General features: G+C 42.1%; 1 protein-coding gene across 1 annotated transcript in view; it reads right to left on the bottom strand.

Annotated features, from left to right (window-relative positions):
- PDE4DIP (phosphodiesterase 4D interacting protein) overlaps positions 1–12219 on the bottom strand; it is a 1984767-nt gene extending 1972548 nt beyond the window's left edge. The window contains exon 1 of the mRNA XM_075321961.1: positions 11858–12219. Within this exon, the coding sequence (XP_075178076.1) occupies positions 11858–11998 (141 nt within the window). The 5' untranslated portion in view covers positions 11999–12219. The remainder of the gene's footprint in view (positions 1–11857) is intronic.
- Between the last annotated feature and the right edge of the window lie 2077 nt (positions 12220–14296).

Here is a 14296-nt window from a genome sequence, read left to right as displayed (position 1 = left end):
TTTTTTATTTTTTTTGCCAAAAAGCTACAAAAAAAGGACGTGAGCTTCGCCATATTTTTGTATGCTAGCCAGGTATAGCAGGCAGGTGCTGGAAGAGTTGGATACAGCGCCAGAAGATGGCGCTTCTATGAAAATGCCATTTTCTGAGGTGGCTGCAGACTGCAATTCGCAGCAGTGGGGCCCAGAAAGCTCAGGCCAACCGGTGGTGCGGATTCCAATCCCCAGCTGCCTAGTTGTACCTGGCTGGACACAAAAATGGGGCAAAGCCTACGTCATTTGTTTTCTAATTATTTCATGAAATTCATGAAATAATAAAAAAAGGGCTTCCCTTTATTTTTGGTTCCCAGCCGGGTACAAATAGGCAACTGGGGGTTGGGGGCAGCCGTACCTGCCTGCTGTACCTGGCTAGCATACAAAAATATGGCGAAGCCCACATAATTTTTTCAGGGGGCAAAAAACTTCTGCATACAGTCCTGGATGGAGTATGCTGAGCCTTGTAGTTCTGCAGCTGCAGTCTGTCTGTATGGAGAAGAGCAGACAGCAGCTGCAGAACTACAAGGCTCAGCATACTCCATCCAGGACTGTATGCAGAAGTTTTTTGCCCACCAAAAAAATGACGTGGGCTTCGCCATATTTTTGTATGCTAGCCAGGTACAGCTGGCAGCCACGGGCTGCCTCCAACCCCCAGTTGCCTATTTGTACCCGGCTGGGAACCAAAAATATAGGGAAGCCCGTTTTTTTTAATTATTTCACTTATTTCATGAAATAATTAAAAAACAAATGACGTGGGCTTCGCCCTATTTTTGTGTCCAGCCGGGTACAACTAGGCAGCTGGGGATTGGAATCCGCAGCACAGGTTAGCCCGAGGTTTGTGGGCGCCTCTGCTGCGGATTTCAGTCCGCAGCCGTCCCAGAAAATGGCGCTCTCATAGAAGCGCCATCATCTGGCGCTGTATCCAACTCTTCCAACAGCCCTGGAGCCGGGTGGCTTGTTGGGTAATCATGAGTTAATACTGGCTTTGTTTTACCAGCCAGTATTAAGCCAGAGATTCTTAATGTCAGGCACGTTTGACCCGGCCATTAAGAATCTCCAATAAAGGGTTAAAAAAAAGACACCACACAGAGAAAAAATACTTTAATAGAAATAAATACACAGACACATTAGAGACTCCATCTTTATTACCCCCTGTCAGCCCTCCACGATCCTGCTCTTCTGTCTTCTTTCTAGTGTAGTAGTAGTGACGATTGTAGTGAGGAAGGATGAGGTTCACCAGCTCATCACTTGGGGCTGGGGAACCTCATCCTCACTACAATGCTCACTACAATCGTGCAGCCTTCACTCCGTGAGTGATCAGTGCTGGCTGTCAGCGGTAACAGCGGTACCGCTGACAGACGCGTTACCATAGCAATGGTGCTCTCGGAGCCGCGGTTAGCGGTGACGTCACCGCTAACTGCGTTGCTATGGCAACGGTGATCTCCGTTAATGACCGGCTGTGTCAGCCGGTCCCTAACGGAACGGGGAGTCGACCGTGTGGTAGAGCATGTCGCCGGTACACGGCGATACACATATGTGCACCGTGTACCGGAGAGATGCACTCGCAGGTCCTACATGACGTGTCATAGTCATGTGACCAGTCTGTAGCCAATGAGATAATAGCCACGTGACTGGTCACATGGCTATTTTGACGTCACGATAGGTCCTGCATCTCTGCTGGCAGTGCCGGTCGCCGGGAGGATTCAGCGATCATCGGATGGAATAGCGGCAGGAGACAGAGTGCAGAAGGGATCGCGGGGACCGGTAAGTGTTATGGCAATGTTTATTAACTGTTTGTGTACATTTATCATGCATTTTTATGTGTTTGTTATTGCCTCCCATTATAGCCTATACGTTCGAGTTCGGTTCGTCGAACGTTCGACGAACTGAACTCGAACGGGACCCCGTTCGTCGAGCCGACCTCGAGCTGAACCGGGACCGGTTCGCTCATCTCTAATGATGACACTCAACAGCCTACCATTCATAGATTCTGTCAGTTGATTGATATGTTTACCACAGCCTCCCAGACACTGTTCCAAGAGGTGTACTGTTTTCCATCCCTGTAGATCTCACATTTTATGAGGGACCACAGGTTCTCTATGGGGTTCAGATCAAGTGAACTAGGGGGCCATGTCATTATTTTTTCATCTTTTAGACCTTTACTGGCCAGCCACACTGTGGAGTAGATGGATGCATGTGATGGAGCATTGTCCTGCATGAAAATCATGTTTTTCTTGAACGATACCGACTTCTTCCTTTACCACTGCTTGAAGAAGTTGTCTTCCAGAAACTGGCAGTAGGTCTGGGAGTTGAGCTTCACTCCATCCTCAACCCGAAAAGGTCCCACAAGTTCATCTTTGATGATACCAGCCAATACCAGTACCCCATCTCCACGTTGCTGACGTCTGAGTTGGAGTGGAGCTCTCTGCCCTTACTGATCCAGCCTCTGGCCCATCCATTTGGCCCATCAAGAGTCACTCTCATTTCTTCAGTCCATAAATCCTTTGAAAAATCAGTCTTAAGATATTTCTTGGCTCAGTCTTGACGTATTATCTTATGTTTCTTGTTCAAAGGTGGTCGTTTTTCAGTCTTCCTTACCTTGGCCATGTCCCTGAGTATGGCACACCTTGTGCTTTTTATAGTCGAGTAATATTGCAGTTCTGAAATCTGGCCAAAGTGGTGGAAAATGGCATCTTGGCAGCTTCACACTTGATTTTCCTCAATTCATGGGCAGTTATTTTGCGCCTTTTTTGCCCAACACGCTTCTTGCGACCCTGTTGGCTATTTGCCATGAAACACTTGAATGTTCGGTGATCACGCTTCAAATGTTTGGAAATTTAAAGACTGCTGCATCCCTCTGCAACACATCTCACAATTTTGGACTTTTCAGAGCCTGTCAATTCTCTCTTCTGACCCATTTTGCCAAAGGAAAGGAAGTTGCCTAATAATTAAGCACACCTTATACAGGGTGTTGATGTCATTACATCACACCCCTCCTCATTATAGAGATGCACATCACCTGATTTACTTAATTGGTAGTTGGCTCTCAAGCCTATACAGCTTGGACAATAGGACAATATGTATAAAAATTATCATGTGATCAAAATACTCATTTGCCTAATAATTCTGCACAGATATATACATATATATATATATATATATATATATATATATATATGATAGATACATGGATAGATGAATAGATAGATAGATAAATAGATAGATAGATAAATACATGGATAGATGGATAGATAGATACATAGATAGATAGAAACATGATGGAGGGATAGATGGTTACATGATGGATAGATAGATGGATGGATAGATAGATAAAGGTATAGATAGATACACGATAGAGGGCTAGGTGGATACATGGATAAATAGATATATGATAGATAATAGATACATACATGATAGATGATAGATACTGTATATAGATAGATAGATACTAGATGGATAAATGATACATGATAGATAGATAAATAGATATAGATACATGATAGATATATAATAGATAATAGATAGAGGGATAGATATATAATAGCTACATGATGATAGATAGATAGATAGATAATAGATGCATGATAGATGGATCGATAATAGATAGATATTAGCTACATGATATATAGATAGATAGATAAATACTAGCTGTTCTAGCTGTTGAGCCACTAGGAATGATGATGTTAGAGGGAGGATTTTATATAGATGAACCTACAATGCAATCTCTGATTACACAGCAGATTACACAGGACACAGAGCTCCATTGTACAGAGCAGTGTCTCTAGCTCTTGTATTCTAGATGGAGATGAAAAGAGTTTTTTCTTTTCTATTAAAATTACTAAAAAAAAAATAGAATAATGTCATTATATTTTAACCAGGCTACCCCAGCAGTTACAAGGTTGATAATGTTGATATGTTATGTTTATTATTTCTCTGCATCAATCTAAAAATGTTTGCATAAATCCGAAAATGTTTGAAAAAATCTGAATCATCTTGGAACAGTAACCTGATTGAACTTTTTGAAAACTTAAAGTTAATTTAAAAATGGACCATGGCTGCAGGACTGGCAGCAGCCAACACGAACTTGTGTTGTTGTAAATAGTTGACTAAAGGGGGCTTTACACGCAGTGAAATCGCTAGCGATATCGCTAGCGAGCGTACCCGCCCCCGTTGTTTGTGCATCACAGGCAAATCGCTGCCTGTGGCGCACAATATCGTTAGGAGTCGTCACACAGACTTACCTGCCTAGCGACATCGCTCTGGCCGGTGAACCGCCTCCTTTCTAAGGGAGCAGTTTGTTCGGCGTCACTAAGCAGCCACCCAATAGAAGCGGAGGGGTGGAGATGAGCAGCCGAAACATCCCGCCCACCTCCTTCCTTCCTCATTGCCTGTGACCGCAGGTAAGCGGTAGTTCGTCGTTCCCGAGGTGTCACACATAGCGATGTGTGCTGCCTCAGGAACGATGAACAACCTGCGTCCTCAACAATCAACGATTTTTTGAAAATGAACGACGTGTCAACGATGGACGATTTGGTGAGTATTTTCCATCGTTAATTGCCGCTCGTTGGTATCACATGCAACAACGTCGCTAAAGATGCTGGATGTGCATCACGGAATCCGTGACCCCGGCGATATATCGTAATACGTCGTTGCGTGTAACGGGGCCTTAACAATCAAAAATGCTTGTGGGAATGTAATAAATAGATTTACAAGTGAACAGCACAAATCCCTCTAAAAATCGTTTTATTAATATTATTAAAATTGCCCAGGTGAAATAACCCGCAAACTCAAATATTAACAAATAAATAAATAGAGAGATTATCAGGGGTAGCCGAACAAATGATATCTCTAGCCAGAGGTCAGTATAGTGTGATCACAATTCGTCAAAAAGTGAATATCTACACTATGATGACCCTGTTATGTCACTGTATCTGACCCCTGCCTATCAACGGAGGGTATGACACCCTAATGTAGCTGGGCGCCCCCGTTCCTCGTCGGCTATCCCTTACTCTCCCTATAAATACCCTACCAATCAATAGTTAATGGTGTACCCAATAATGTCACATAAATCATAGGACTATTCATGGACCGTAATAATCCACTGACAAATCAATATTCAAAACAAATATGTTAAACATCAGTAATCAAACTGCCTTCCAAATTTGATAATAGCCCATACATATTAGGTACACACTAATCCATCGCTATTGCCACAATAGGCCCAAAGCATGTTAATGATAAAAATAAAAAACAAGTACTTCTTTTTCTCCCGCCTGTTGTCGGATCATCAGGAGGCCCAGGGGACAAAGAAAGGAAGGAATATTCCAATGACATAGATGGTAGTGGTCGGCGCCATTGAATTACAGCATTAAATAGGCCTGACCATGACACAAGAGGTCCATTGTAATAGACGTCCAAACAGGCTACAGTCCTCAGAATCATGAATGCGCATGCCCGTTTAACAAACATCCACTAGAACTCTCAGATACATCACTGCGCATGTCACTGACGTAATCGCCCTAGCAACCAATCAGGCGTTCACATCACCGTTACCGGCTGGATATGTACAGATCCGTTTACTAGATCTTCCTGCGCATGCCCAATTAGTGGCCACCCGATCCCAATCCTCGGCATAGTACTGCACACATCACAGACGTAATCATCCCATCCCAGCCGTGCGTCCGCCTCTCACTTGTCATGTGACCTCCCCCTTATGTGATGATAGTTGTATGTCACGTAACAGGAGGAAATCAACCCGTGCTTTGCTTTATCTCTCGCAGTGGAATAATAAATCTGAGCCTCCCCATGCTGCACAAAGGATCGCAAAAAATAAATACAGTCTTTTGACCTATAATAAATATGGAAAAATGCACCATTATTAGATCTTCCTGATAAATAAGACCTCAATCAATCCTACTTATACAACAATTTTATTTCGTCAAAACCTAACTATGGTATATGTCTATCTAAATCACAATACCGATACCCCACACCAATATCAGCCCCTTGAATACTATTTGACTGAATACAATTGAATTGGCTGCTACAAAGATACCAACATTCCATGGGGCACGCCGCATCCCTAACACTGAAAAAATCACCTTATTGTAACCTATCAAAAATTTGAGGTCAGATCTAAATAAATACACAATACTGACCTCTGGCTAGAGATATAATTTGTTGTAAATAGTTGCCCTCTGTGTGCCTCCCAGAGTAATCCCTGTTTTCAGCATCAGGACATTGATCCAGCCACCAAGGAGAGGAAGGTTGGAGGAAAAGTCTGAGATAGAGAAGGTACAGACCTGGTCACCAAAGGGACCGGTGACCTGCCTCCTCAAAGGGTTTTGGAGAACCAGGACCTTTTTGGGTGGTGGGTTGATGGGGAATACTCATTGCAACATTTAATAAAAGTGCCTCACCTGTGTGGGAAGAATGTTATGTTATGCATTCAACTTTTACCATTTTCTTTGCGGCTACAATAAAACCCTATCTTGCTTACAGCCCGAGGACGTGCTGTGTTTAACCAAGGGGGAATGTAGTGCCCCTGAGACACTCAGGGTACTACAGGGAACTGCATCCTCTTGGGGATGCAGGACCTACCCCCTGGGATCTGGAGTACCAATGCCGATACCACCCAAGCACAATCAAAATCCTTGTTCTCCTCTCCACACTGGGCATAGAGGGTTAACCATGTAAGGAGATGGTCGCCATGGGAACGAGTCCCTGGGTTTAGCCAGCCTGGTGTGAGGGGTCAGCAGTCAGTTAGTCGGGAGTCAAAAGAGAGTAAGCACACAGTAGAGGTGTGCGGACATGCCTGAGCTGGGTCCGTGTAACGGTGACCCTGGGGGGGCACAGGAGAGAGGTTGCCAGGTCGGGTACCGAGATACTGCTGGGACCGGAGCACGAATGGGGCACAGGGCCCTAGGTCAAGCGTCAGTTTCAAATGGTTTGATAAATACCTGCCTGGTGAGGACACCTTCACGGACTTCACCGAACCAAATAATCCGGGGGCATCAGCAGTAAGCTAGGAATGAGGTTCGGACACTTACTTCCCCACAGGGTCCGCACTGGCCGCCGTATGGAGAAGGAGACTGTACCCCAAAAGGGAGTCGAGGCCCCCAAACGCTCCACACTGCGGGGACCCAATCAACAGAGAGTGCCAGGGACAGAGCAACCTGGGTCACTACATTGGCACTGGTCCTCCAAGGGACCTGAACCAGCAACTTCTGGGTCTACAGTGACTAGAGACTGTTAAAGACAACCTGATATGGTCTCTCTTATTACCCCATTACATCTCCCAGGCACGGCCCTACCTGGGGAGGGCCTAACAGCATAGCTGCAATCACCACCAGCCCTGATAGTACCCACATTCAGCAGCAGCGGTTCTGCAACCTTACCTGCATCCCGCAGGTGGCGTCACATGAACATTAACTCTTATCTCCCCTGTAAATACTTCCCTTACAAAAGAGGCCCAGGGCACTGGACCGGGCAATAGCCACCAAAGTGACATTCCCAAGTATAAACATTGCCCGGGACCGAGTACCCCCTTCCCTGAGCGACACAGTGGGATTAGAACCTTGTAGCACCCTAATGGTCTCAGGGGCGCTACATCTTATATTATTTTTTGTCCTGAAAAATGCACTAGGGCTTATTTTTTAGGTAGGGCTTATTCCCTGGGAAACACAGGTTGGGGGTAAGTTTACCCCCAAAATAAGGCAGGACCCCCCTCCCCAAGAGAATCATACTTACTAGAACCCAGACGTATGCATCGCTCCCAGGTCCTTCTGTGATCCTTGATTGATGCTCCCTGCATTTATGCTCCACAGCGCCTCTCCCCTGCTTTTGGCTGGCACTCACACACACATTAAATTGCAAACACACATACACACCCACACATCAGATCGCGCACACACATACAACATCTGATAATACTGCATTTCCGGCTGGTAGGGGACCTGGGACACAGTGCAGTGGAGCACGAGGACCTGTGGTGGAACACATGGATGACCGGCGATATAACACATAGATGCATTCCACTGTGGGTCCTCGATGTGTTCCACATCAGGTCCTTGTGTTCCACTGCGCCCCAGGTCCTCAAAGCAGTACAATATCACTGGATGTGTATGTGTGTGTATGTATGTGTGTTTGTGTGTGCTTTCCACTGCAGGTCCTCCCGTTTGAGGTCCGGTGATTATGATAGAGTCTTCTTTCTTCTCTCTTTTGGGGGTGTTCACTTTTTATAATGAAGTGTCCTGCAGTATTCTGTAACTTTTTAGCTGCATGGACACTTCATTATTGAACTGCAACTAGGGATTATTTTCATTGTAGGACTTTTTATTTTAAACTTACTCCAAAAAGTCAGAAAACTTATTTTCGGGGTAGGGCTTACGTTCAGGGAAACAAGGTAATATTAATCACTTCCCTAGATTGCCAAGGATGCAGACATTAATTGATACTCTGCCTTACACCACAGGGATGTTACCAAAATACCTTTAATAACTACATTTGCCAATTATGGCAAATTATTTTTCGCAGTACAGCAATACTTAATGCTATTTTAGATTGGTTAATTTAGAAAAAACAGTGTCCAGGTTCCTAACTTGTTAAATCTGAAATTTCTTACTCCAGAGGCAAATTATCATTTGGTAATACATTTGGTAATACCTCTTTACTTGGGTCTTCCTTTCTTCCTTACTTAATTATACCATTGGTAAAATAGATTTGTATAGAACATTTGACTCAGTAACAGTATGAAGCTATATAACTAATGTATGGTATTAGTGTATGTATATGTTGGGATATCCTTCATGGGGTTTGTGCCCCTTGTTTTTTTTTTGTTTTGTTTTTTTTTTTAAATTCTTTATTTAACATTTTAGAATACAACATAGATGGGTAGGGAACCATCATGACACTTTCTTACAAATTATGACAATGTGGATTCAGAAAAAACTTTAAGTATATTAACAACTTATAACACTGTCAGGTGGTTTCATGAAGCCCCTTGTTTTTTAAGACCCTAACAATCAAGTGTTAGTGATTAATGCTGTGGCTTTCATCATACTGAATTGACTTGAAAACTGACTTTGTTGCTGGTAGAATACTTCAGTATTTCAGGCATGTTTTTCATTTTAATTGGTGGAAGATTTTAGTATTGTGCAGACAGACAAGGTCATCTGTGCCTGCACTGTGAATGTTAAATCTTCTTCTGGGGAATGATTTTAGCAGATTGTGGAATGACAGACTGTTGTGTTGGGTGGGGCTGACAGAGATGAAAATAATAGTTATGGTTCTTAGACGAGGGGTAGGAAAAACCAAAAGGATAATAATAAGATTTTTCCAAAAAGGGGTTAATGGATTCTTCCATTGACCTTGTTATCACAAAAATAGAGGAGCTTTCAGTGTCAATTACATTGCCATTCAGGAAAATGGCAATCAGTATATTTTGGAGCTCTGAGAGCTAATGTATGAGTGACAAAGTATTTTGAATATTTGGACCATTTCATTGGGAGTAATATTCCTACCCATGCAAACCTCCAAAAACAAACAAAACAGATGGTCACTTGGCACAGTATTTCCATACAAATGTTTTATAACAATTTGTTAGTAGGATGCTTATTTTGGCTTGTATCACAAGTAGTCTACAGAATTCAGACCTATTGATGTGTTTCTTCATTTTTTGTTTTCCATAAAATGTGAACTTTTTTAGCATGGTTTTTTCCCATATCCAAAAAAATACTCTTATGAGAAACCAACCAAATACAGAAAAGAATTCCATTGTAACTAGAAAAGAGCCTTGAAAGCAATGTTCTGGGAAATCTATGCTCCAAAACCAAGACACACAGCATCTAACGTCACAGCAGGAGATTAGCGGGGACATAAACCCGCATTGGTGAAGCTGATATCTAATACAGTGTTTGCCAAAGTAGGTTTTCCAAAAACAAAATCCAATCTCCTCTATCAATTTTCTCTGTTGTAAACGAGACAATAAATATTATAAAAACAATTACATAGTAACTATTCACATCACAATCATTTACAGTGCCTTGCGAAAGCATTCGGCTCCCTTGAATTTTTGAACCTTTTCCCATATTTCAGGCTTCAAATATGAAGATAAAAATTTTAATGTTATGGCGAAGAATCAACAACAAGTGGGACTCAATTGTGAAGTTGAACAAAATTTATTGCTTATTTTAATCTTTTTTAAAAAATAAATAACTGAAAATTGGGGCGTGCAATATTATTTGTCCCCTTTACTTTCAGTGCAGCAAACTCACTCCAGAAGTTCATTGAGGATGTCTGAATGATCCAATGTTGCCCTAAATTACTGTGGATGATAAATATAAGCCACCTGTGTGTAATCAAGTCTCCGTATAAATACACCTGCTCTGTGATAGTCTCAGTGTTCTGTTTAAAGCACAGATAGCATCATGAAAACCAAGGAACACAACAGGCAGGTACGTGATACTGTTGTGGAGAAGTTTAAAGCTGGATTTGGTTACAAAAGGATTTCCAAAACTTTAAACATCCCAAGGAGCACTGTGCAAGCGATCATATTGAAATAGAAGGAGTATCATACCACTGCAAATCTACAAGACCCAGCCGTCCATCCAAACTTTCATCTCAAACAAGGAGAAGACTGAGCAGAGATGCAGCCAAGAGACCGATGATCACCCTGGATGGACTGCAGAGATCTACAGCTGAGGTGGGAGAGTCTGTCCATAGGACAACAATCAGTCGTACACTGCACAAATCTGGCCTTTATGGAAGAGTGGCAAGGAGAAAGCCATTTCACAAAGATATCCATCAAAAGTGTTGTTTAAAGTTTGCCACAAGCCACTTGGGAGACACACCAAACATGTGGAAGAAGGTGCTCTGGTCAGATGAAACCAAGATCGAACTATTTGGGCACAATACCAAACGATGTTTGGCATAAAAGCAACACAGCTCATCACCCTGAACACACCATCCCCACTGTCAAACATGTTGGTGGCAGCATCATGGTTTGGGCCTGATTTTCTTCAGCAGGGACAGGGAAGATTGTTAAAATTGATGGGAAGATGGATGGAGCCAAATACTGGATCATTCTTTAAGAAAACCTGTTGAAATCTGCAAAAGACTTGAGACTGGGACGGAGATTTGTCTTCCAACAAGAGAATGATCCAAAACTCAAAGCAAAATATACAATGGAATGGTTCACAAATAAACGTAACCAGGTGTTAGAATAGCCAAGTAACAGTCCAGACATGAATCCAATTTAGAATCTGTGGAAAGACCTGAAAACTGCTGTTCGCAAACACTCTCCATCCAACCTCACTCAGCTCCAGCTGTTTACAAAGGAAGAATGGGCAAGAATTTTGGTCTCTCGATGTGCAAAACTGATAGACACATACCCCAAGCGACTTGCAGCTATAATCGCAGCAAAAGGTGGCGCTACAAAGTATTAACTTAAAGAGGACAAATAACATTGCACGCCCCAGTTTTCAGTTATTTTTTTAAAAAGTTTAAAATAAGCAATATATTTCGTTTTACTTCACAACTGTGTCCCACTTGTTGTTGATTGTTCACCATAACATTAAAATTTTTATCTTTATATTTGAAGTCTGAAATGTGGGAAAAGATTGAAAAATTCAAGCGAGCCGAATACTTTCGCAAAGCACTGTATATCACCCCATTATTAGGTATTATTAAGGAAAATCATTATTACTTGCTTAATGGGAAGGGATGACAGATGAAAGGATGTAAAGGTAGACACACATAATGTTTAAACTGACTAATGGCAACATGTCCCATTTCACAGTCCTTTAAAGTTGTCACATTTACTCACACTTTTGTAGACATCATTGCTACTTTCTTCAAACTTCTGCTGGATTCGTTCTTCCAGAAAGTAGATCCGCAATTTAAGGCTAAAATTGTCTTTCTTTAAGTCATTTAGGTGTTGTGACAATGTTCGGTATCCGATAGACATGGTCAGTAAATATGAATTTAGAGCGTCCGTTTTCTACACTTTAGCATATTATAAATATGTATCTATCTGTATACAAACGCTATTCTATAAAACAAAAACAAGCAAAAACATAAAAGAGTGCATTTCAGCTACTACGAAATCATAGTGAAAAGTTCTCAGCTGACTTGGAGCTAAGATGTCTGGGTATCCTCTGGAAACTAGTACAGCTTAACACCACTGTGCTCAGAGACCAGTTGCTTTTTCTTTTTTAACTTCAGGGTGATATTTATGGAATCTATAACGGACAACTGTCATAAACCCTTCACAGGCACAAGTGCTGAAAGCTGATACCAGTGGAGAGCTGTCACAAGAGACACACAGTGACTTTTATTGAGGCAGCTGTTGCCTTGGTTAACATGTCACAATATCTGAACATTTGCTATGTCCTTTGCCTTGCAGGAAAGCAGTGTTATAGCAAGAAATGAATACAAGTCTTTGGATAAAAATCAAAACAATGACACATTATATAGCAGGGGTACACAATCTTTTCTTATCTACTGGCCCCACTGTCACATTGAACTACTTCCAAGGGTTGCAGTAAAACTAGCAAAAGTACCTTTTGAGAAGTTTATGGCATATCAAAAGTATAATCCATAAATGTGCCAGATATCAGCATTTCATCATCTAGTGATAGACAATTTTGTGCTCCAGCTAAAACTTGCTATTTCTGCATCTAAATAGGGTCACATCTGTGTTCCCACTCCAAATTGCTATTTCTGCATTTAAATAGGGACACAACTGTGTTCCAGCTCCAAATGAATAGTCCCACAACTGTGTCCGAGCTCCATATTGCTATTTCTGCTAAATAAGGGTACATCTGTGTTCTACCTCCAAATTGCTATTTCTGCATCTAAAGAGGGCCACATCTGTATCCTAACTCCAAATTGCTATTTCTACTTCTAAATAGGGCCGAATCTGTGTTTCACCTCCAAATTGCTATTTCTGCATCTAAAGAGGACCACATCTGTATCCCAACTCCAAATTGCTATTTCTACTTCTAAATAGGGCTGAATCTGTGTTTCACCTCCAAATTGCTATTTTTGCATCTAAAGAGGACCACATCTGTATCCCAACTCCAAATTGCTATTTCTGCATGTAAATACAGTTAGGTCCAGAAATATTTGGACAGTGACACAAGTTTTGTTATTTTAGCTGTTTACAAAAACATGTTCAAAAATACAATTATATATATAATATGGGCTGAAAGTGCACACTCCCAGCTGCAATATGAGAGTTTTCACATCCAAATCGGAGAAAGGGTTTAGGAATCATAGCTCTGTAATGCATAGCCTCCTCTTTTTCAAGGGACCAAAAGTAATTGGACAAGGGACTGTAAGGGCTGCAATTAACTCTGAAGGCGTCTCCCTCGTTAACCTGTAATCAATGAAGTAGTTAAAAGGTCTGGGGTTGATTACAGGTGTGTGGTTTTGCATTTGGAAGCTGTTGCTGTGACCAGACAACATGCGGTCTAAGGAACTCTCAATTGAGGTGAAGCAGAACATCCTGAGGCTGAAAAAAAAGAAAAAATCCATCAGAGAGATAGCAGACATGCTTGGAGTAGCAAAATCAACAGTCGGGTACATTCTGAGAAAAAAGGAATTGACTGGTGAGCTTGGGAACTCAAAAAGGCCTGGGCGTCCACGGATGACAACAGTGGTGGATGATCGCCGCATACTTTCTTTGGTGAAGAAGAACCCATTCACAACATCAACTGAAGTCCAGAACACTCTCAGTGAAGTAGGTGTATCTGTCTCTAAGTCAACAGTAAAGAGAAGACTCCATGAAAGTAAATACAAAGGGTTCACATCTAGATGCAAACTATTCATCAATTCCAAAAATAGACAGGCCAGAGTTAAATTTGCTGAAAAACACCTCATGAAGCCAGCTCAGTTCTGGAAAAGTATTCTATGGACAGATGAGACAAAGATCAACCTGTACCAGAATGATGGGAAGAAAAAAGTTTGGAGAAGAAAGGGAACGGCACATGATCCAAGGCACACCACATCCTCTGTAAAACATGGTGGAGGCAACGTGATGGCATGGGCATGCATGGCTTTCAATGGCACTGGGTCACTTGTGTTTATTGATGACATAACAGCAGACAAGAGTAGCCGGATGAATTCTAAAGTGTACCGGGATATACTTTCAGCCCAGATTCAGCCAAATGCTGCAAAGTTGATCGGACGGCGCTTCATAGTACAGATGGACAATGACCCCAAGCATACAGCCAAAGCTACCCAGGAGTACATGAGTGCAAAA

Source organism: Anomaloglossus baeobatrachus, chromosome 8 (assembly GCF_048569485.1).
Source record: "Anomaloglossus baeobatrachus isolate aAnoBae1 chromosome 8, aAnoBae1.hap1, whole genome shotgun sequence".
NCBI lineage: Eukaryota > Metazoa > Chordata > Amphibia > Anura > Aromobatidae > Anomaloglossus > Anomaloglossus baeobatrachus.
The sequence above is the reverse complement of the archived record's forward strand: the minus strand, read 5'-3'. Positions and strand labels throughout refer to the sequence as shown.